The sequence below is a fragment of the Pelophylax lessonae genome (assembly GCF_965119305.1).
Source record: "Pelophylax lessonae genome assembly, chromosome: 5".
NCBI lineage: Eukaryota > Metazoa > Chordata > Amphibia > Anura > Ranidae > Pelophylax > Pelophylax lessonae.
In genome coordinates, this window is record NC_138772.1 from 436,306,132 (window position 1) to 436,330,725 (window position 24,594).

Genomic DNA, 24,594 nt, shown 5'->3' on the forward strand with positions numbered 1-24,594 from the left:
ATCCATTTGAGATTCTGTGGCAAAAATTGAAAATTGCTGTTCACAGAAGCTCAATATCCAATCTGACAGAGCTTGAGCCATTTTGCAAAGAATGGGCAAAAATGTCACTCTAGATGTGCAAAGCTGGTAGAGACATATCCAAAAAGACTTGCAGCTGTATTTGCAGCAAAAGGTGGATCTACAAAGTACTGACTCAGGGGGGCTGAATACAAATGCACGCCAAACTTCTCATATTTGTAAAAACCATTTATCATTTTACTTCCACTTCACAATTATGTACCACTTTGTGTTGGTCTATCACATAAAATACATTTACATTTTTGGTTGTAACATGAAAGAAAGTGGAAAATTTCATGGGGTGTGAATACTTTAAGGCACACAAGCCACTTTACAAGCAGTATGGGATGGACCCAAATGCCAACCTTTCATACAACGTGTAGATAAAGTCACCATTTCCATTACACACCTGGGTTTCAGCAATAGGCAGATATGTGGGTGCACCTCATTACCTGAATTTCATCTACATTTCCAGATTAGGGACCTAACATAAGCCACATTTAAAAGTTTGTCACCGTTATTCATCACCTTATAGGAATGACTCTGGCTCCAGCTGATTCTAGAGTCTTTATGTAAGATGCAGCAATGTATGACTGCCCGTATGGCATCAAGTTTTCAAAGTGGATCTCCTGTGCCACTACTCCTGCAAAGAAAGAAATGAAGGGATGTGAGAAAACGAACAGCAAAACCATCCATGCACATCATTTAACATTTTTCATGTATTCATGCCAGGGTGCCCGTGCGCTGAACAATTGTTGGTGTAGCACACGAGGCTTAATTCACAAAGCTAAACACACCAGCATAAAATACTTTATGTTCATAAAAGTGAATAGTTATTTTCAGGGCTTTTTTTCTCAGAGAATAGATTCAGGAACTCCTCCCTTTTGAGTCACCCTTTGACTCTGCCCCTTACCCACCTCCCAATACCGCCCCTCTTAGAGAATACAGACCCAAGTATTATTTTGTGGTGCTAAGTATTTTTTGTATGGAATTTGTTAATAACAAGAGACAGTAAAATAGATCTAGCAACAAGGGACACTCCAATGACAATTAGATCCACCCCAGCATCAATAGACCCTCCAGCAGCCAGTAACAAAGACCCCACCCCAACAGTATATCCCTCCCAGCAACAACTGACCCCCTGCAACATAAGATCCACCCCCAGCAACAATAGATCCCCATCAGCATCAATAGACCTTCCCAGCAACAATCCCCCCCCCCCCCGCAAAAATAGATCCCTTCCAGCAACAAAAGGTTCCTCAGTAGCCAGCATCAATAGACCCTACAGCAGCCAGCAACAAAGACCAATGCTCAACGGTACATCCCTCCCAGAAACAACTGACCCGCAGCAACATAAGACCCACCCCGGCAGCAATAGACCTCTCACGAGCAACAGAAGAACTCCCAGCAACAATAGACCCCCCTTCCCACACAAAAATAGATCCCTCCATCCCTCATCAGCCAGCATCAATAGACCCTCCAGCACACACCAGAACCTGCTATTACATACATTCAGTTCTGGAGGTGCCGGAACTGCATTCCCCCTGAAAAAAAGCTATGGTTATTTTCAGCTATGTCTAACAGGCTTTTGAAAATTAGTCACATGACCAAAATAGTAACACTTATTCTCATGTTAAAGCTTTGTGAATCAAGCCTAATGCGTCTAAAGCAACATGGACCTCTTGCGTTTTTCAAACACTGTAGTCTCCACAACTTGGAGCATGCTACATAAAACTTTAGTACCTAAACAGACATGTGAGTAAAGATATATGGCTTTTTTTTTTTTAATTTCAGCCGACTATTCTCGACCACAGGGTTTAGCGCCACCTACAGGAGGAGTAGTAGGACACTGCGTATGGTCAGTCCTGCCTGGTATAAACCCCCTCTCTGCCACAGGCAAACCAATTACTAACAAGACAATCAAGAGGGGCAGGTGCTGTGAAAGTCAATAAAAACGAAGAAAAGGAATTTTGCAGCGAACAACAAAATTACGTTTTCTATTTTGTTTATTGATGGCTAAAAACGGACTATTCTCTACCACAGGTACGTCCACAAGCAGTGGCAAAAATAAAAGGGGTGTGAAAAAAAAAAAAAAAAAAAAGAGCCAAAACAGGCTAGCAACATACAAACATGAGCCCAACCAAAACATACCCTCCTAAAGCGACCTGAAATCCCACAGTTGCTTAGAAAACTGTGTGGCCAACATAAGCACAAAAGACGCAACAACATCCACCCTATAAAGTTTAGTGAAGGTAGACAAAGTTGTGCAGAGACAACCAGGTAGCCACCTTACAGGCCTGAGACAGACACCTGATGCCGGAAGGCCCAAGAGGCACCAAGTGCCCTGGTGGAATACGCGGTAACAACGGAGGGAGGAACCTAACCCTAATGGTATAAGCCTAAACTAAGGTCTGCAGAATCCACCAAAGAATGGAGGAGGCCACCATACCCTTCTTACTTCGAAAACATACTTGGCCTTTGATTGCTCTTAAGGCCAACTTTTGTTCAACACATCCCATTGCAGAAAGACCAATATTCGAGCCAGCGAGAAAAAAAAAAAAAAAAAAAGTATTGGGTGGACTTTTGCAGTCTCACACCGCGATATGTAGGCCTTCAAAGTAGAATGGAAAATCTTCCTAGGAGGTCGATTTTTTTGCTCTTTTAGGATTGTAGAGATCACCGATCCTGATAGTCCCAAGACCATCATAACCTGGCTTTCTATAGTCAAACGTCAAAGCCAGAGATGGAAGCACAGCAAAAGATTGCCCTTGAAACAAAGGATCTTTCCTGAGGGGCAGCTACCGGGAGTGTCTGGCAACTAGTTGCACCATGTCTGAGTACCAGGATCAGTGAGGCCAATCTGGAGCCAATACAATGACCATTATTTCTTCAGCCTCTATCCTGCGCAGTAGATGGGGTAGAAGCTTGACGGTGCCACCAAGGTGTTTTGTTGTGTCCCCAAGGAATCCCTTGCCACAAACCTTGGCAACTTCCTGTTGAAATGAGATGCCAGAAGGTCAACATCCGGAGTGCCCCACCATAGGCAGATCTGAAAAAACAAGTCTGGATGCAGAGACGTCTGCTGGCCGAGGTAGTCAACCTACTAATTTTCCATGCCTGGCATGTGCATGGTGGATCGAGCCGGTATGTGAAGTCCAGTGCCACTGCTGCACTTATTGTCCCACTTTGGTGGTTGATGTAGGGCACTGCTGTGGCATTGTCTGACTGGATCTTGACCAGGAGCCCCCTAAAGAGTTCTGTCCACTGTTCCAGGCAAGGGCCTTATTACCTGAAGTTCCAGAAAATTACATAAAAGAGGTGAATTCCCAGCCTGCAGGGCAGGAGACCAAAACAACCACCAGATACTCTGGTCTTTGAACCTGGGTGTCCAAGGATGTGGGGGGACTCGTCCCATTTAGACAAGATTTCCTTCTGCAGAACTGCGTGTATGAGACCGCCTTAAACGTAGACACCATCAGACCCAGAACTGCATGCAAGAATCTAGGGAGGACTTCAGGCGGGACATTGGTAGAGGAATCACCATTTGAAGCTTCCGTAGCTTGTCCAGCTGAAAAAAACACTTCGGCCTGTGTGAAATCGGGTGTGGGACCCAAATATCCTAGCCACCTGGTCAGGGTCAGAGCAGATTTCTGGATGTTCAGGATCCACTCAGACTCTTGTAGACTGCGGATTGTGATTGCCACGTTGTCCATCAAGACCCAGGGAGTCACCGCCCACAGAAGCAGGTCATCCAGATAGCCAATCATGGCAATCCCCTGTTGTCTCAGCAAGGCCAGAACCAGAGCCAACACATTGGTAAAAACTTGAGGCGCAGAGGCAGGAGCAAAGGGCAGAGCTTCAAACTGATAGTGTGCCTCTGTTATGGCACAAGTGTTATTAAAGCGGAGTTCCAGCCTATCCACACACTCACCTGTCCCACGGTCCAGCGATGCGCCGTCTTCTCCCTCTCTGCTCCGCGGCGCCGGCATCACTGCTGTGGGCACCCGGCTGTGACAGTTGGCAGCTTCACAGCCGGGTACGCGCTGTGCATGTTGCGCTACGTGTCGTGATTGGCCGGCAATCTTCTGGGACCTCTAACATGTCCCAGAAGATTGCAGGGAGGGAGGGGGAGAACTTCCGCTCAGGGCGCCGCGGCGCTCCGAGCGGAAGTGGGAGCGGGTACCTGTCAAAACGAGGTACACGCTCCCCCCCCCCCCTCAAAAAATGACATGCCAAATGTGGCATGTCGGGGGGTCGGGACCACTAAAAGCGGAAGTTCCACTTTTGGGTGGAACTCCGCTTTAATGTAACCCACTCATTGACAGTTCAAAACATTGCTGTTACAGTAATCGTCGTTGTAACAGCAAAGTGTAAAATAAAACCCTGATCACACCCCCCCCCCCCCCCCCAGAGTAGTGTTAAACCAATGCCATCAGTATGTTTTGCAACAATGAGGTTGCGAAAGAGCCCTTTGCTTTTAGCCATCATGAGCGGTTTCTTGTGTGACACCTTGGTGGTAATGAGACACCATTTTATAGGTCACCAGTTGAGACTGAACCAGCCGATAACTTGCACTGAAAAGGGGCAGGATTGCCTTCTAAATTACTGATAGATTTCAGCTGGTGTCTTGGCTTTCCACGCCTTTTTGCTTCTCCCTTTCTTCGTGTGTTCAATACTCCCCCCCCCCCCCCCGTATCATTCCATTTTATTTACACATAACTTAAGGTCTGAACTTATTTGTTTTGGTTTCTTTGTATGTATGGATTGCATGGGTTGTTACGGACATGTAGTGAAAATTTAATGTTAATAGCACCTTTATATATTTTTACCTAGAAAAATGGTGACGCATTCAATACCGGCTGTGTATATGAAGCAGGATATATTACACCAATGATTCATGATTAAATTAGCCTCTCTCAAACAAGGTTTTTCCAACAGCTTAGAAGGAAGTTATGCTAAGGCGTGTAAACCATGGAAAAACAAACACCTTCCTGCTGACCCATGATGTAATTACATCAGCAAATTTATTGTTTAATTCAGATAATTACCCAAGTATTGGGAGTCAGAGAAGGAGACTTAAACGTTTAGAAACACAAAAGGGACTCCTTTTACAAAATATATCAAGTGTTGACTTTCATTTGCCTTCTCGCAGCTGCTTCTGATGATTTCCATGAAGCCAGATAGAGCTCCATCGTGATGACATCATACTTAAAGTGGTAGGCAGAAATCAGGACAGTTGGAGATTCTCATCCGATTGCCTGCAGATTTTGTTTGTACACATCCATGAAAGCACAGACTGTTTGACCTTACAAACAAACAATTAGCATGTATACATCAAGTGCCCAAATTCCCATAGAAATGCCAACTGACAGAAAGGCCAGTCTTACAAGTGCATTAGTGGGACTACGGGGGTCATCGTGTGATTTCCTTTATGCCCCAATTTCAGGAGGACCATCAAATGATAAAGCCTTTCCCATCATCATGCATATTCACAGCTGAGTCTGCGAATAAAGCAAGTTATGCCAATATAAGGCCAGAGTGAGTTGGGAAGGCTGGTATACGACCATCGAATAACTACTTGCCACCCATAGGGCATCCATGGATGCCCTCAGTTTGTGGCGGGTTTTCCCAGGATAATGCCTGCACCAACGGGCATCATCCTGCTATTTTTAAGCCGGCAATTCCGATTGTAACGGAAGTGACTCGTGTGGGTAAATAGCCACTCAATCACCTCTGCGGGTGGCGGAAGGGGGCCCCACCCCCCCTCCGTCTTTCCCGGGCTCTGCCATCTGATTGAGGAGCCCAGGAGCGAGGCGACCAGTGGCATCAGCTGCATGGAACAGAGAGAGAGGGGAACGGACATTGTGACTAAATCGTCCCTTCCGGTTCTGACATTAGCGGCCAGGAAATCAGCGGAAGAGACCAATCTGTGTCTAATCCACTGCATTGGAGACCAGAGGAGAGATTTGGGGTCTAATAGACTTCAAATCTCTCCATATAGAGAAGCTGTCCCGGCCCATGCTGTCTCAAGGATGTTGGACGAGAAGGCCTGGCTCGCAATCGCCACCCCAAACTCATTCATCCAGGTCTTCATGGACCTTGCTTCGTGCACTGGTGCACAGTCATGTTGGAACAGGAAGAGGTCATTCCAAAACTGTTCTCACAAAGTTGGGAGCAAGAAATTGTCCAAAATGTCTTGGTGTACGGACATCTTCACTGGAACTAAGGGGTCAAAGCCCAACCCCTGAAAAAACAACCCCACACCAGAATACTGCCTCCACCAAATAATTTGGACCAGTGCACAAACCAAGGTTCATAAAGACATGGATGAACGAGTTTGGGGTGGAGGAACTTGACTGGCTTGCACAGAGTCCTGACCTCAACCTGATAGAACACCTTTGGGATGAATTAGAGCAGAGACTGCAAGCCAGGCCTGCTCGTCCAACATCAGTGCCTGACCTCATAAATGCGCTTCTGGAAGAGAGGTCAAATATTCCCATAGACACACTCCTAAACCTTGTGGAAAGCCTTCCCAGAGGAGTTAACGCTGTTATAGCTGCAAAGGGTGGGCCAACTCAATATTGAACCCTACGGACTAAGACTGGGATGCCATTAAAGTTAATGTGCATGTAAAGGCAGGCGTCCCAATACTTTTGGTAATATAGTGTATGTTCCTTGTTTAAAAAAAAAAAAAAAAAAAAGAAAAAGTTCTTATAGGTAAAGTTCCGGTTTAAAGTCTAAGGCTACGTGCAAGTTCCAGACCCACAAGCAAGACACGTTCTTTGGCAGTCATGCGATTCTGTGCAGTGAGTTTAAAAAAAAAAAAAAAAAGGGGGGGTCCGGGTTTTTCTTCTCATGTTTTTGCAGACAGGGCAGCCCACTGAAATAAACAGCTGCACTAACTGCAGAATGCGAGTGGCACAGTTAAGAATGGAGCCTTCAGAACAAAATGTTACTTGCCTTCCAAGCAATGTTCTGTAAATTACAAAAAACATCCACTAGCTAAAACTCATACTCAAGATCTGGAAGGGGAGGTCATATCATATGAAGATCTGGAAGGGGACGTCATATCATATGAAGATCTGGAAGGGGACGTCATATCATATGAAGATCTGGAAGGGGACGTCATATCATATGAAGATCTGGAAGGGGACGTCATATCATACGAAGATCTGGAAGGGGACGTCATATCATATGAAGATCTGGAAGGGGACGTCATATCATATGAAGATCTGGAAGGGGACGTCATATCATATGAAGATCTGGAAGGGGACATCATATCATATGAAGAAGTTAGCTGCCAATAATCTAAACACCTAAAATAGACACCGCAAGCATTACAGAGTGGGGTGCACAGAGCCATGGTACCTATGCGCTACCATATAACCGTGTGTATAAATTATTGTCCAATCCGTGAACAATCAATACCACTTACTGATAAAATATACATTACTTGGATTAAAAAAAAAAAAAAAAAAAATACACATATCAGAAACGGAATATCAAATAAGTGAAAAAAAATAATAATAAGTGTCCATTTCTCAAAAAATAAAAAAACAAACAAATAAATGTCCTATGATGAAAAGAATTCCACCGTTCCCAGTGATAAAAACTGAATTTTTGTAAAATCTTACCTGTAAAATTCCTTTCTCTGAGTCCTCCGACAGTCGCCGCCTCTTCATATTCGTCACTAATGGGGTTATTGACCTTTGCTCCGTAGGAGTAGCTAGGCAACAGAATATATTAATATCAAAGCTTTTAGCATATCCCACCCCCAGGGGGTGGTCCCCTCAGTCAATACCTCCCTGCTTTCTGCATACCAACTCAGTTTCAGTAGAATAGCAGTAGAGTACATAAACAAACCCCAAAAGAGGGGCGGGGGCGGCGACTGTCGGAGGACTCAGAGAAAGGAATTTTACAGGTAAGATTTTACAAAAATTCAGTTTTCTCTTACGTCCTCCGACAGTCGCCGCCTCTTCATATTCGTCACTAATGGGGACGTCCCAAAGCAGTGTAGACATGAGGGGTGGGAAAAAAAAAGCAGCCGCGCCTAAAGCAACGCAGTACCCACATCAGAGAAAGGAACCTTACCAAAGTAAGAGAACCAACTGGGCAACAGGAAAAACGTGCTCAACAGGAGCAACAACCCAGGAAAAAAAACAAGTAACCTAGGGGTAAAAACACCCCAACAGCCAAGGACCCAAACAAGGGACCCTAAGGCACTGCCGCACTAAGAACTTTGCGGCCAAAAGAAGCATCTGCCGATGCCTGAACATCCACTTTGTAAAATTTGGAGAAGGTGTGAACGGATGACCAAGTCGCCGCCTTACACACCTGGGCCACAGAAGCCTGATGACGATAGGCCCAAGACGTTCTCAGAGACCTGGTAGAGTGCACCTTCACAGGAAAAGGAGGAACCTTCCCCTTCAAAGCATAGGCTTGCACAATGGTCTGTCTGATCCATTTTGCGATGGTAGCGGCCGACGCCGCCATGCCCTTCCGAGGTCCCTCAGGAAGGACAAAGAGAGAATCCGACTTGTGAAAGGATTTAGTCGATGACAGGTAAACCCTGATCGCCCTAACAACATCCAAGGAATGCAAAGCCACCTCCTTCGGATGCTTAGGCTTCGCGCAAAGCGAGGGCAGAACAATATCCTAATTGAGGTGAAAATTCCGAGATCCTCTTCAGAAGAAAAGACGGGTTAGGTCGCAAGACCACCGTATCCAAGTGAATCACCAAATACGGAGATTTGCAGGACAAGGCTGCCAGCTCCGACACCCTGCGAGCCGAAGTGATCGCCACTAAGAAGGCAACCTTCTTGGACAACAAAGACAACGAGATCTCCCTGATATTTTCAAAAGGAGCGTGTTGCAACACATACAGAACAAGGTTCAAATCCCATGGAGGCAAAGGCTCCCTCCTAGGAGGGACCAAGTGTCGCACCCCTTGAACAAAGGTGCTAACCAAAGAGTTAGACGCCACAGGGCATTGAAAGAGAACGGCCAGCGCAGAAATCTGACCCTTAACCGTGGCCAACGCCAAACGCTGGTCCACGCCCGTTTGAAGGAAAGCCAACACTCTCGACACCGAGTATGAGCGAGGGGAATACCCCCTGGACTCACACCAGGCAAAATATGCTTTCCAAGTACGGTAGTAAATCTTCCCCGAAGAGGCTTTCCTAGCCTTGATCAAAGTGGGAATGACCTCGGGGGAAAGACCCCTATCCTTCAGGACCTGGTTTTCAACAGCCAGGCCGTTAAAGCCAGCGACTGTAAAGCAGAATGGAATATCGGTCCTTGAGACAGGAGATCTTCCCGAAGTGGCAGACGCCACGGAGCGTCTACCGCCAGATTCACGAGGTCCGCGTACCAAGACCGGCGAGGCCAGTCTGGTGCCACCAGAATCACCGTTTTCGGTTCCGAGGCCAACCTGCGAAGGAACCTGGACAGCAGCTGAATCGGTGGAAAGGCATACATCAGGCGATACTGATGCCAGGGCGTCACTAACGCGTCCGAGGCGTCTGCCCGAGGATCGCGCGTCCTTGCCACGAACCTTTCCACCTTGTTGTTTAGATGAGACGCGAACAGGTCCACATCTGGGGACCCCCACTTCGCGCACAACATCTGGAAGACATCCGGGTGAAGGGACCATTCTCCCTGGTCCAGGGTCTGGCGGCTCAGATAATCCGCCTGCCAGTTTTCCACCCCCGGAATGTGAACAGCAGAGATCGCCGGGACGTGCGTCTCGGCCCAAGACAGAATGTCGGCTACTTCCCGAGCCGCCCGGGCACTCCTGGTGCCCCCTTGGTGGTTGATGTAGGCCACCGTTGTGGCATTGACCGTCTGCACCCGAACTGGATGGCCCTGAAGCCTGTCCGTCAAACGCAGAAGACAGATTTATCGCTCGCAATTCCAGAAAGTTGATCGGAAGGGGGATTCTTCCTCTGACCAAGTTCCCTGGGCGGACAGAACGCCCAGAACACCACCCCAGCCCGACAGGCTGGCATCCGTGGTGATCACCGTCCACGACCAAGGACGAAAGGACTTGCCCCCCGACACCGCCGGGGACTGGAGCCACCACAAAAGACCCCTTCGGGTGAGATGGCTCAACGACAGTCGCAGATCCAGAGACTGCGGACGCCCGTCCCACTCGGCCAGGACCTCCGCCTGAAGCTCCAGTGTGTGAAACTGGGCGAAGGGAATCGCCTCGAAGGCCGAAACCATCAACCCCAGACACCTCATACACGTCCGGAGGGACGAGCACTGATTGTCCCTGAGGGACCTGACTTCGCACTGAAGTGTCCGAAGCTTGTCTTCCGGCAGGAAGACCTTCGCCTGAACAGAGTCCAGAATCATCCCCAGGTAGGGAAGATGAACCGACGGACACAACGTCGATTTTGGAAAATTTATCGTCCAGCCGAATTCCTGCAGAGTCCGCATCGTGATGGACAGGTCGTTCACCAGGCCCTGACTGGTCGCGGACCGAATCAGGATATCGTCCAGATACCCCAGGACAGAAATGCCCTGGGCCCGCAGTAAGGCCAGAACCGGCGCAAGCACCTTGGTGAAAACCCGCGGAGCCGAGGCGAGACCAAAGGGCAACGCCACGAATTGATAATGATCCTCCGCAATGGCGAATCGAAGGTACCTCTGGTGACCCTTGAAAATGGGAATGTGAAGGTATGCATCCTTCGATGGAGGCCATGAATTCCCCCGGAACCAGGGCAGCCACCACCGAGCGCAGGGATTCCATGCGAAACTTGCGAACCCGCACAAAGCGGTTCAGAGCTTTCAAGTCCAGAATCGGACGTACCTTGCCCTCCTTTCTGGGCACAGTGAACAGACTGGAATAGAACCCCCGAAATCTGTCCCGATGAGGCACCGGAACCACCACTCCCTGGGCCCGCAGGTCCCGCACCGCCAGGTGCAGATCCTGCAAGCGCTCCGGAGTCAGCTGAAGGTTTGAGGGGAAAAATCCGCCCGCCGGCCGAGAGAGAAACTCGATCTTGTATCCAGATCGAACGATTTCCTGAACCCACCTGTCCCGAACGCGGTCCAGCCAGGGTCAAAGAAAACCGAGCAAACGTCCCCCCTCCCCAGAAACAGGTGAGGGCGCCCCGTCAGGCCGCATTGTTATGGGCAGCGGATCCGGACTGGCCGGACTTCTGCTTACCCGCCCACGGCTTCTTCTGGGAGCCTTGGCCTTGAAGGGCTTGCCCTTATAGTGCGACCGAAAGGCACGAAAGGACCCCTGAGAGGGCCTAAACGAAGCATTCTTCTTACCACGAACAAACTTATTCTTGTGAGATTGGGGCAAGAGAGTGCTCTTACCCCCAGAAATACCCTTTATCAGAGTATCCAAAGATTCGCCAAAAAGGCAAGATACCGCGTAGGGCAAATTTGCCAGAGTCTTGCGAGAAGATTGGTCAACCGACCAACATTTCAGCCATATCAGGCGACGGTTCAACACCGCCACACTAGAAAGGCGCGCAGCCAAAGGGACTAAATCCAAGTCCGCATCACACAAATACATGACACCCTGATGAATCTGATCCACCATGGCCAAAGTTGTCGGCGGGGCAGAGTCAGCCACCAGAGTGCGCCTGAGCACCTGCGTCCAATCCGCAATAGCCTGGGCTGCCATAATGGAAGCAAAAATAGGCTTCAGCATAGAACCAGCAACCGTATAAGCATGATGGGCAAGAGACTCCAATCTCCTGTCCGTCGGGTCCCGGAACACCGGGGTATCCTCAGCAGGGATCACAGTGGATTTATTCAAAAATCGCCACCGCGTGATCCACCTGAGGCGGTATACACCAACGCTCATCAGTAGCCGGTGTAAAGGGATAACGCAGCTTGAACCTACTCGGCACAGCAAAAGGCTTTTTTAAATTGTGCCATTGCTCATCAACCGCGCGCTGAAATTCCGTAGAGCAAGGAAAAACCTGCGATGTTTTGCGTTTCCTCTGCGTCCCATAAGAGGACATCAAAGCAGGAGGACATGGTTCATCCTGCAAATGCAGCGTTTGCTTGATAGAAGCAACTAACTCATCCATGAGTGCAAGCTCTTCAGACGAGCCAGGGGGGAGAACTATCAATCCCTTCTGCCTCCCCGTCAGACCCCACAAGGTCCAGGGATGAGTGAGACCCTGAGAAGGGCACTCCAGCCATAGCAGCCCCAGCGCCCTTTGAATCAGAGGAAATAGACACCCTGGGCCGTTTAGTGGATCGATCAGCCACCAGCATCTGCACCTGAGCAGCTAAGTTTGCCACAATAGTGGCCAGATCAGCCCCCTCGGGGGAAGCAGCAGCCCCTTGGCCCCCCACCAGGGTGGGAGGAAACTTGCAATCCTGAGAATCCATGCCCCAGCAAAATTATTAATAAAGGGTACTGCCCCTTTAAGATCGCGGCGAGCGCTGCCCACCGCACCCACTGAACACACTGACCCCCACAGGGACAAGAAACTGGGCAAGGAATACAGGAAAAAAGGAGATATAAAACCTGGAGAGCTCACACAGGCTGCTGCACCGATCGCTGTCCCAGAGGAAAAGGAAGGGATGCAAGACTGACCGCCCCTATGAAGCCTCTGCAAGGCTACACAAACATGGCCGCTCGGCTGAGGAAAAAACCCTGGGCAAATAGAACATGTTGCTGACATGTGGTGATCGATCGCCGCTCAAAATGGCGGCGTTTGGCGCCAAAAACGCTGTGCAGTACCTCACAGGACCTGCCACCATAATTTTGCCCCAGAAAAATGGCGGATCGCCGCAGCGATCGCCGCACAGCATGCTGAAAATCTGACTGCTTCATATGACACCCAGCAGAGCGGGAGAGCCCCCCCCCTCACAGCCCACACACAGGCAGCAAGTGCACACAGGAGCCGACTGGGAGCACAGCAGCCACACAGACATGCAGGGTCACACAGTCCCAGACTGACACCCAAAAAAGACAGGTCCCCACATAGAGTTACACTTACCAGTCCGGATGGCGTGGGGAGCCTGCTCCAGCGACCAAACCGCAGTACTGAGGACAGGGAGTGTCGCAAGCATGACGCAGTGGAGTTGCGGTGCGAAACCGCAATGGCGTCCAGTGAGGTAGCCACCTCACCGATAGCATCCCTGCAGCGAACAGGGATGGGTCGTTCAATGTGCCAGGGTAAAACCTAAGCTGAACGCTCGATGGCAGGCTGGGAAGCCCCTGGCCCTGAGCCCTGGGATCCAGGGTGGCCAGACAGACCCAGCGCCGCACGATCATCTTCATCAGAAGAACTAACGCTGAAAATAAACAGCTAAGTAAAAGAAAGAGAAAAAACTTCAAATAAAATCAAAAAAGAGAAAAGTGGCTGAGACTAAGAGCCCCAGCACAGGAACAGCCTGCATACTCCTGAGCTAGGCATATGAAACTGAGTTGGTATGCAGGAAGCAGGGAGGTATTGACTGAGGGGACCACCCCCTGGGGGTGGGATATGCTAAAAGCTTTGATATTAATATATTCTGTTGCCTAGCTACTCCTACGGAGCAAAGGTCAATAACCCCATTAGTGACGAATATGAAGAGGCGGCGACTGTCGGAGGATGTAAGAAAAAAAATATTTCCCAGTTCTCCACCCGTGTATAGAGAATGTGCCTCTTACCAGAATCTCATGATCTCCAAATTATAGATAATAATCAGCTCTGGATTACAGATATTTTATGTGCAGCTCCTTAATCACAAGCACCGACACTACTTAATGGATGAATAGTTTGTCATATGATATACAGCTCAGCCTTCAGCCACAGCTTTCCCCCAACTCAGATCATGGTATGTATGTGGATAAGCAGAGAGGAGAGACTCCTAGTGCAGTATGTAGGCTTAAAATGTATTAAAATACAGCTATTGCACTTAGTCAGATAAAAATTGTCAGGTGGTACAGAAGAAGGTCCGACCATGGATTGCACCAGCAAGTTCGGATCAAAGCTCCTGTCTCCTGACATGTTTCCCCGTAAAAGGCTACATCTGGGAATAGAGGACAATGGGAAGTGCCAATAAAGCTCCATGGTACCGGGCAGTGGGCCCACTAGAGGATATCGGCCCTTAGGCCACCCTCATGAAGTCTGTTTATGATTGTTTGGTTAGAGACATTCACACCCGTGGCCTGCTACAGGTCATTTTGTAGGGCTCTGGCAGTGCTCATCCTATACCTGCTAATTTCAGGTCTTTCTGAAACGCTCCACAAGTGGTCCTTGGCTCTTGGCCAACTTCTGATAATTCTGTTTACTCCTCTGCCAGAAATCTTGCAAGAAGCACCTGGCCTTGGCCGGTCTACGGTGAAATTATGTGCTTTCCACTTCTGGATTATGGCCCAAACAGTGCTCACTGGAACATTCAAATGTTTAGAAATCCTTCTTTAACCAATGCCATCAGTATGTTTTGCAACAATAGGGTTGCAAAGGTCTTGAGAGCGCTCTTTGCTTTTACACATCATGAGATGTTTCTTGTGTGACACCTTTTTATAGGCCATCAATTGAGACTGAACCAGCTGATAATGATTTTAACTGACAAGGATTGCTTTCCAACTACTGACAGATTGCAGCTGGTGTCTTGGCTTTCCATGTCTTTTTGCGCCTGTCTTTCTTCACGTGTTCAATACTTTTTCCTGTGTCATTCCATTGTATTACCCATACAACTTACATTTCTGAACTTATTTGTTTTGGTTTCTTTGTATGTATGGATTGTTACCGACATGTGGTGAAAAACATGTCAATAGTACCTTTATATATTTACCTAGAAAACCGATGACGTGTTCAATACTTCTTCTACCCGCTGTATAGAATAGTAGTGCTCTTTATATTACCGAGGAAGCACTAGGTACATTGTTAGAATGTAGGCAATGCAGGACGTGAAGCGCCTCCAGTAAGATTGTTTGCTCTGTACACATATAAAGGTTAGCACAAATATTTACATGTGCACAATGCATGGTACAAAACACGCACGGGACCAGAGACGCAGATTTTTCAACTTTTGTTTCCAGATTATGGAGCTTTGAACAACTGCGTACATTTGCCTGTTCATAATGGATCTGAACGCTTTCAAACAATGGTTGGCGAAGCACAAGGTTTAGAGCAGGGATCCCCAAACTTCCGCCCTCCAGCTGTTGCGGAACTACACATCCCATGAGGCATTGTAAAATTCTGACATGCACAGACATGGACTAGGCATGATGGGAATTGTAGTTCCTGAACAACTGGAGGGTCAGTTTGAAGACCCTTGGTTTAGAGGATCTCTCACTTTTAAGTGAAGTCCCGCTTTAAAGCCCCTTTCACACTGGCTTTCTGATCCGGTCCCCCCTGTCAGTTTTTCAGACGGAACGGATCAGATGCTTTATGCATCCCTATGGAACAGCGGGTGTCAGCAGAGACATATCCGCTGACACCCGCTGCTCTCCGATCCGATCCGGTCCGGTCCATGAAATCCAGACGGATGGAAACCCAATTTTCCATCCGTCTGGAGGATCAGATAAGACCGGATGAAAACAAACAGACAAGTGGCCCGTTATCATCCGATCTCCCATAGAAGAGAGTGGGACTCTGACAGGTCCATCTCAGCACAGTGAGCGGAAACAGATCTGTCATCCGCCTGCTCAGGTGGGGGGGGGGGGGGGGTGTATCAGTGGATCCATCCCCCGCTGAGAAAAACCGAGTCGGCCAAGCGGAGCACTTGTGTGAAGGGACCCTGCAAATCCACTGTGGGTTCCCGCATCACAGGCAGTTCACACTGCCATATGCAAACCACTGGGATGTCAATACAAAGTTAATGACATCCCCAGATCAGTTTGCATATCGCAGTGCGAACTGTCAATTCAGACAGGAATCAAAAAATGTGCACCCAAAAAAAAAAAGAAGAAAGGTCCTACACAACTTTAGTCTGAACAGGATTCCAGTTCAGCCATAAAATCTGTATGGCTGAGTTTGCATCACAAAGACATCGCATGTGATTTGCATAGAAGTGCGGTGCGAATCACATGCGATGTCTTCCGTCACACCAGTGTGAACCGGCCGCAGAGCTGAAATTAGGGATCTGAGAGTAAAAGCAGCACATGTACACTTGTCAGGCACACAGTTAACCCCTTGACTGCCTTCCTGATCACCCCCGTCACACTGCCAGCGTCATTTGTACAGTGTCAGTATTATCACTGTATTCGTGTCACTAGCTGTCACATCAGATAGTGTGAGTGTCCCTCCCAGCCAGTCCCTGGTTGTCCTCCACACTAACACAATCACACTAGAAATGTGATCAGCAGTCATATATGCTTACTGGGATTTTTTATTTTTTAACCAAAAGATATTTGGAAGAATACATTTTGGACTACATTTATGAAAAAATTTGATTTTATTGCATTGGTTTTATAACCGAAATTAGAAAAAAAAATTGTTTTTTTTTTTCCCTTCAAGATTTTCAGTTTGTATATAAAATAAAAAAAAAATTAAAAAACAAAAAACAAATAGCATAACTACCAGTTAAAAATAGCACAGTGCTTAGCAGCCATAGTCGGTAATGAAGGAGGTAAAAGCTTTCAGGCTCGGTTCACATATATGCGATGCGGGAAGGCTGCGAATTCGCAGCCTGTTCCCGCATCGCACACGCACCCCTGGCAGTTCACACTGCCATATGCGATACGCTGGGGGTGTCAATGTAATCTTAACGACACCCCCAGTTTGATCGCATATCGCAGTGCGATCGTGCAGCTCGCACAGGATCGGATCGCACAAGTGTGAACCGCTGTGCGATCCGATTCTGATGCGGCTGGAAAAAAGGGTCCTGTGCGTGTTTGGTGCGGCTGCGGTGCGAATTTAGCCATACAAACTGTATGGCTAAACTCGCACCGCACAGCCGATCGCTCCGATATTACATGTGAACCCCGCACACGCACAAGTGTGAACCGGGGCTCAGAGGTCAAGTGGTTAAAGAGGAAGTAAACCCTCCTCGGCAAGTTGTACCTATAGATGATCCTATGATAAGACACCTATAGGTACTGTAAATATCTCCTAAACATGTACCGTTTAGGAGATCTTTACCTTCGAAGACATCACTGGCGCATGCGCTCTGAAGGAATGGCCGCTGGTGCCGTTCCTTCAGAGCCCCGTGTCGTGACCGTCGGCTCGCGCGGGAGTGACGTCACCGCGGCTCCGGCCAATCAGATGGCCGGATGCCGCGATCCCGGAAGACGGGCGACTGGACATGTCGCCTGTCATACAGGTAAGCGGGCGGCACGGCGGGGGCTCGTTCTAAGGTAAGTATTTCATAATGAGCTAGTACTAGCTCATTATGTGTTTGTCTTTCAGGGTAAAAAGGAAAAAAGAAAAAAAAAAAAAACGGAATTTTTGTAAAATCTTACCTGTAAAATTCCTTTCTCTGAGTCCTCCGACAGTCGCCGCCTCTTCATATTCGTCACATATGGGGTATTAGACTTTGCTCCGAAGGAGTAGCTAGGCAACAGAATATGTTAACAATAAAGCTTTAACATATCCCACCCTCAAGGGGTGGTCCCCTCAGTCAATACCCTCCTACTTCCTGCAACCATATCTCAGTTTTAGTGGAATAGCAGTAGAGTATACAATCAAACCCCAAAAGAGGGGCGGGGGCGGCGACTGTCGGAGGACTCAGAGAAAGGAATTTTACAGGTAAGATTTTACAAAAATTCTGTTTTCTCTTACGTCCTCCGACAGTCGCCGCCTCTTCATATTCGTCACATATGGGGACGTCCCAAAGCAGTGCAAACATGAGGGGTGGGAAACGCATCCGCGCCGAAAGGCAACGCAGTCTCCGCATCAAAGAAGGAACCTTACCAAAGGAAGGAAACCAGCTGGGCAACAGCAAAAAACAGGTGCTCAACAGGAGCAACAACCCAGGAAAGGACAAAAAAACCAGGGGATACAAAACTTATCCCAACAACCAGGAGTCCCCAACAAGGGACCCTAGGGAACAGCCGCACTAAGAACCTTGCGGCCAAAGGAAGCATCCGCCGATGCCTGAACATCTACTTTGTAGAATTTTGTGAAAGTGTGCACGGTCGACCAAGTCGCCGCCTTACACACCTGGGCTACAGAAGCCCCATGACGACAGGCCCAAGACGTACTCAGAGATCTAGTAGAGTGCACCTTCACAGGCACAGGGGGAACCTTCCCCTGCAAAGCATAGGCCTGTTCAATGGTCTGCCTGATCCATTTGGCGATGGTAGAGGCCGAAGCCGCCATGCCCTTCCGAGGACCCTCTGGAAGAACAAACAAGGAGTCCGTCTTTCGAAAAGACTCAGTCGATTTAAGGTAAACCCTTATCGCCCGAACAACATCCAGAGAGTGCAATCTCACCTCCTTTGGATGTTTAGGCTTCGTGCACAACGAAGGCAAGACAATATCCTCATTAAGATGGAAGTCCGAAACTCGTTTCGGAAGAAAAGAAGGATTAGGTCGCAAGACCACCTTATCCAAATGAATAACCAGGTACGGAGACTTGCAGGACAAAGCCGCCAGCTCCGACACTCTGCGAGCCGAAGTGATCGCCACCAAAAAGGCGACCTTTTTGGACAACATAGACAACGAGATCTCCCTGATCTGTTCAAAAGGAGCACGTTGTAACACAGATAGAACGAGATTCAAGTCCCAAGGGGGCAGAGGATCCCGCCTCGGGGGAACCAGATGCCGCACACCCTGAACAAAGGTGCCAACCAATGGGTTGGAAGCCACGGGACGTTGAAACAGAACGGCCAGAGCAGACACCTGACCCTTTATCGTAGCCAGCGCCAAACGCTGATCAACACCCGTTTGAAGGAAAGACAGCACACGGGACACCGAGTACGTGCGGGGTGAAAACCCCCTGGACTCACACCAGGCAAAATAGGCCTTCCAAGTACGGTAATAAACCTTCCCCGAGGAAGATTTCCTCGCATTGATCAAAGTATGAACGACCTCCGGAGAGAGACCCCTCTCCTTCAGGACCTCGGTTTCAACAGCCAGGCCGTCAAAGCCAGCGACTGTAAAGCAGGATGGTATATCGGTCCTTGAGACAGTAGATCGTCTCGAAGAGGCAGACGCCACGGGGCGTCGACCGCCAGATTCACGAGGTCTGCGTACCAGGACCGGCGAGGCCAGTCCGGTGCCACAAGAATCACCGTGTTGCGTTCCGAGTGTAACCTGCGAAGGAACCTGGACAGCAACTGAATCGGTGGAAACGCGTACATCAGCCTGTACTGATGCCACGGGGCCACTAACGCGTCCGACGCGTCTGCCCGAGGGTCGCGCGTCCTTGCCACGAACCTCTTCACCTTGTAGTTGAGGCGAGACGCGAACAGGTCCACATCTGGAAGACCCCACTTCGCGCACAACGTCTGGAAGACAGCCGGATGGAGAGACCATTCCTCCTGATCCAGGGTCTGGCGACTCAGATAGTCCGCCTGCCAATTCTCCACACCCGGAATGTGAACCGCCGTTATCGCCGGGACATGAGTCTCGGCCCAAGACAGAATGTCGGCCACTTCTCGAGCCGCTCGGGCACTCCTGGTGCCCCCTTGGTGGTTGATGTAGGCCACCGCCGTGGCATTGTCCGTCTGCACCCGAACCGGGCAACCCTGCAGCCGGTCCGTCCAGCGATGAAGACAGAGACTTATCGCACGCAATTCCAGAATGTTGATCGGAAGGGAAGATTCCCCCTCCGACCAAGTCCCCTGAGCGGACAGAACGCCCAGAACTCCACCCCAGCCCGACAGGCTGGCATCCGTGGTGATTACCGTCCACGAGATCGGACGAAACGACTTGCCCCCGGACACCAACGGGGACTGGAGCCACCACAGAAGGTTTTCCCTGGTGCGAAGACTCAACGAGATTTGAAGATCCAGAGATTGAGGTCGCCCGTCCCACCTGGACAGGATCTCCGCTTGGAGACCCCGCGTGTGAAACTGTGCGAAAGGAATCGCCTCGAAGGCCGAGACCATCAATCCCAGACATCTCATACACGTCCGCAGAGACGAGTTCGGAACGTCCCTGAGGGACCTGACTTCCTCCCGGAGAGTCCTGAGTTTGTCTTCCGGCAGGAAGACCTTCGCCTGCACCGAGTCCAGTATCATTCCCAGATAGGGGAGACGAACCGACGGACTCAGTGTCGACTTCGGAAAATTTATCGTCCAACCAAACTCCTGCAGAGTTTGCATCGTGACAGACAGGTCCTCCTCCAGACCCTGGCTGGTCGCAGACCGAACCAGAATGTCGTCCAGATACCCCAGGACAGAAACGCCCTGGGCCCTCAATAATGCCATAACCGGTGCAAGCACCTTGGTGAAGACCCGCGGAGCCGAGGCGAGACCAAAAGGGCAACGCCACGAACTGGTAGTGATCCTCCGCAATGGCAAATCGAAGGTACCTCTGGTGACCCTCGAATATGGGGATGTGAAGGTACGCATCCTTCAAATCGATGGAGGCCATGAATTCCCCCGGAACCAGGGCAGCCACCACCGACCGCAGGGATTCCATGCGGAACTTGCGAACCCGCACAGAGCGGTTCAGAGCCTTCAAGTCCAGAATCGGACGAACCTTGCCCTCCTTTCTGGGCACGGTGAACAGATTGGAATAAAACCCCCGAAACCTGTCCCGATGAGGCACCGGAACCACCACTCCCTGAGCCCTCAGGTCCCGCACCGCCAGGTGCAGGTCCCGCAAGCGCTCTGGAGACAGTTGAAGATTTGAGGGAAAAAAATCTGCTCTCCGGCCGAGAGAGAAACTCGATCTTGTAACCAGATCGAACGATTTCCAGAACCCATCTGTCCCGCACACGGGCCAACCAGGGCTGAAGAAAACCGAGCAAGCGTCCCCCCACCCCAAAACTGGGTGAGGGCGCCCCTTCAGGCCGAACTGTTATGGGCTGCAGGTCCGGATTGGCCAGACTTCTGTTTACCAGACCAGGGCTTCTTCTGAGAGCCTTGACCTTTGAACGGTTTGCCCTTGTAGTGCGGCCGAAAGGCACGAAAGGACCCCTGAGGGGGCCGAAAATTAGCATGCTTCTTCCCAGAAGCCCCCTTAGCCTTGGTGAAATGGGGCAAGAGAGTGCTCTTACCCCCGGTGATCCCCTTAATCAACACATCCAGGGACTCCCCAAAAAGGCGAGACCCATCATAAGGCAGATTGGCTAAGGTCTTACGTGAAGATTGGTCCACCGACCAACATTTCAACCAAACCAGGCGGCGAGACAACACCGCCACGCTGTGCACACGTGCAGCCAACGGAATCAGGTCCAGGTCCGCATCACACAGATACATGACACCCTGGTGGATCTGATCCACCATATCCAGGGTCGCCGGCGAGGCCGAGTCGGCCACTAGGACGTGCCTAAGCATCTTCGTCCAACTTGCGATCGCCTGGGCCGCCATGAGAGAAGCAAACAGAGCCTTAAGCATAGAACCCGTAACAGAATAAGTATGACGGGCAAGAGACTCCAGTCTCCTATCCGTGGCATCACGGAAAACAGGGGAACCCTCTGCAGGAATCGCAGTGGCTTTGTTCAAAACCGCAATTGCGTGATCCACTGGTGGAGGCACACACCACCTTTCATCAGTGGCAGGCGAAAAAGGATAACGCAGCTTGAAATTACTTGGTACCGCAAAAGGTTTGCGCAGATCGCGCCATTGATCCTTAACAGCGCGCTGAAAATCAGCATTGCAGGGAAAAACCTGCGGCGTCCTGCGTTTCCTCTGCGTCCCATAAGCCGCCAAGGCAGCGGGGGGGACACACTTCGTCCTGCAAACGCAGCGTTTGCTTAATGGAAGCAATCAACTCATCCATGATTGCAAGCTCTTCAGGCGAGCCAGGGGGAGAGTTATCAACCCCCTCAACTTCAGCCTCCACCTCAGACCCCACTAGATCAAGAGAGGAGCGGGACCCCGATAAGGAGGCCCCTGCCAGAACAGCCCCATCACCTTCACCCTCAGAATCAGAGGAAAGAGCAACTCTGGCCCTTTTAGTAGATTGAGCAGCCACCAGCATTTGCACCTGAGCAGCAAGGCCAGCCACAATAGTGGCTAAATCCCCCCCTGGGGGGGAAACAGCGGTCCCCTGGCTTTCCACCAATACTGTAGGAAATTTGCCCTCCTGAGAATCCATTGCCCCTGTAATGCCAGACAACCAAGGGTTAACTGCCCCTTTTAAGCAAGCGCGGCAAGCGCAGCCCACCGCACCACACTCAAGCACAATGAGACCCCCACAGGGAATATGCAAACTGAACACAGGCAATGGATAGCAAGAACAGAAGGATAAAACCTGAGGAGACCCTCGCCGCTGCTGCTGCCTCGATCGGTGTTCCTGGAAAGAGGAAGTGATGCTGCCAGGGCGCTTCTATGTAAGCCTATGGAGGCTACAAGAAAATGGCCGCCATGCATGTAAACCATGCGGCCGGAGCGGGTGTAGGCAAAATGGCGTCGTTTGGCGCCGAAACCGCCGCTCCACAGTGCATTAAAACACACATTACATTCCAATATCAGAATACATGTCAGATTGCCGCAGCGATTGCTGTATATGCCCAAACATGCCAAAAAAACATGCCCCACAGCACACAGCTTCTCACACTGACCAGTCTGACACACACAGTGTCATACAGCTCCCCCCCCCCTTGCAGCCCACAGCATGCAGCCGAGAGATAGGGAGACAAGCAGTGTGAATAGAGGCAGGTTACACAGTCCCAGACTGACACCCCCCCAGACAGACAGGTCCCCACATAGATACACTTACCTCACATGGCGTGGGGGACCCGCACAGGCGAACAAGCCGCTGCACATGAGGCAGGGAGAGTCGCATTCAAGACGCACACAAGGGGGGTTAAGAAACCGCACAGCGTCCAGTGAGGTAGCCACCTCACCAATCATCCCTGCACCGAACAGGGATGGGTCGTTCACTATGCCAGGAGCGTTACCTGGCTGAACGCTCGATGGCAGACTGGGAAGCCACTGACCCACGACCTGCGACCAGGGGGATCAGCCCGAGACCCAGTCCGCATGATCCTCTTCGTCCGAAGAACTAACTAACGCTGACAAAATAACAGCTAAATAAAAGGTAGAGAGAAAAACTCAAACAAAATATTAAAAAGAAGAAAGAGTCTGGGACAGAAAGTCCCAGCACAGAGAGAGCCAGCCACTCCTGACAAGCTAGACATTAAAACTGAGATATGGTTGCAGGAAGTAGGAGGGTATTGACTGAGGGGACCACCCCTTGAGGGTGGGATATGTTAAAGCTTTATTGTTAACATATTCTGTTGCCTAGCTACTCCTTCGGAGCAAAGTCTAATACCCCATATGTGACGAATATGAAGAGGCGGCGACTGTCGGAGGACGTAAGAGAAAAAGGGTTTACAACCTCTTTAAGAATAGCTGCAGTTTTGAAACCCAGGCAAAACCACTTTATACACAGATAGATAGAAATATACACTCACTAGCCACTTTATAAAGGTACACCTGTTAATTGCTTGAAGACAAGTTGAAGTTCAAACCGAGCATCAGAATGGGGAAGAAAAGGGATTAATGCCTCGTACACACGTACCGATCGTCGGCCGAACGATCGGCCGTCTTTTGTCCAGGGCTGTCTTGTCTGTTGAAAACTGCAAAAGACTGCACACGAATTTTGTCGGCCAACAGCCGACTGCAGAAGTGATGTCATGTGATGGTTAACTTTCCTTGTCTTTTTTCTTTTCTGAGCATGCCCAGTCTTGCTAATCTGCTGTCTGTCGGCCGAAATCTGTACTGACTGGCGAACAATCGGCCGTTCTGGTGTCGGCATACAAAAATTGTAATGCTTGCACGACAGATTCTGTTCGGCCGAAAGTGCGCTGTCGGCAGCATCATACTAACAAGCCTACAATCGGCCGATCGGTCGTCGGCCGAATCGCGCCTGCCAGACCTGCGAAGTGGCCTCCCCTGTGGTGAATGGGCATGCGCCCACTCTAGCAGTCATGCCAAGTGACGTACAGGTACGTTGTTTTGAGGAACAGAGCCGACCTGACGCAGTATATGTACTGCTGGCAGTCGGCAAGTGGTTAAGTGACTTTGAATGTGGCATGGTTGTTGGTGCCAGGGGGCTGGTCTGAGTATTTCAAAAACTGCTGATCTACTGGGATTTTCACACACAACCTTCTCTAGGGTTTACAGAGAATGGTCTGAAAATATCCAGCAAATGTCCGTTGTGTGGACGGAAATGATGATATCAGGAGAATGGGTAGACTGGTTTGAGATTATAGAAAGGTAACAGTAACTCAAAATAACCACACCAAGGTATGCAGAATACCATCTCTGAATGCATAACACATTGAACCTTGAAGCAGATGGGCTACAGCAGCAGAAGACCACACTGGGTGCCACTCCTGTCAGCTAAAAATAGGAAACCAACGCTACAATTCACACAGGCTCACCAAAATTGGACAACAGAAGACTGGAAAAATGTTGCTTGGCCTGATGAGTCTCGATTTCAGCTGTGACTTTCTGATGGTAGGGTCAGAATTTGGCATAAACATCATGAAGGCATGGATCCA

At 49.7% G+C, this 24,594-nt stretch overlaps 1 protein-coding gene across 1 annotated transcript in view; it reads right to left on the reverse strand.

Moving 5' to 3' along the window:
- The window catches only part of GGH (gamma-glutamyl hydrolase), a 95,803-nt gene that overhangs the window by 39,103 nt on the left and 32,106 nt on the right, over window positions 1-24,594 (reverse strand). The window contains exon 2 of the mRNA XM_082259146.1: window positions 586-700. Within this exon, the coding sequence (XP_082115272.1) occupies window positions 586-700 (115 nt within the window). The remainder of the gene's footprint in view (window positions 1-585; window positions 701-24,594) is intronic.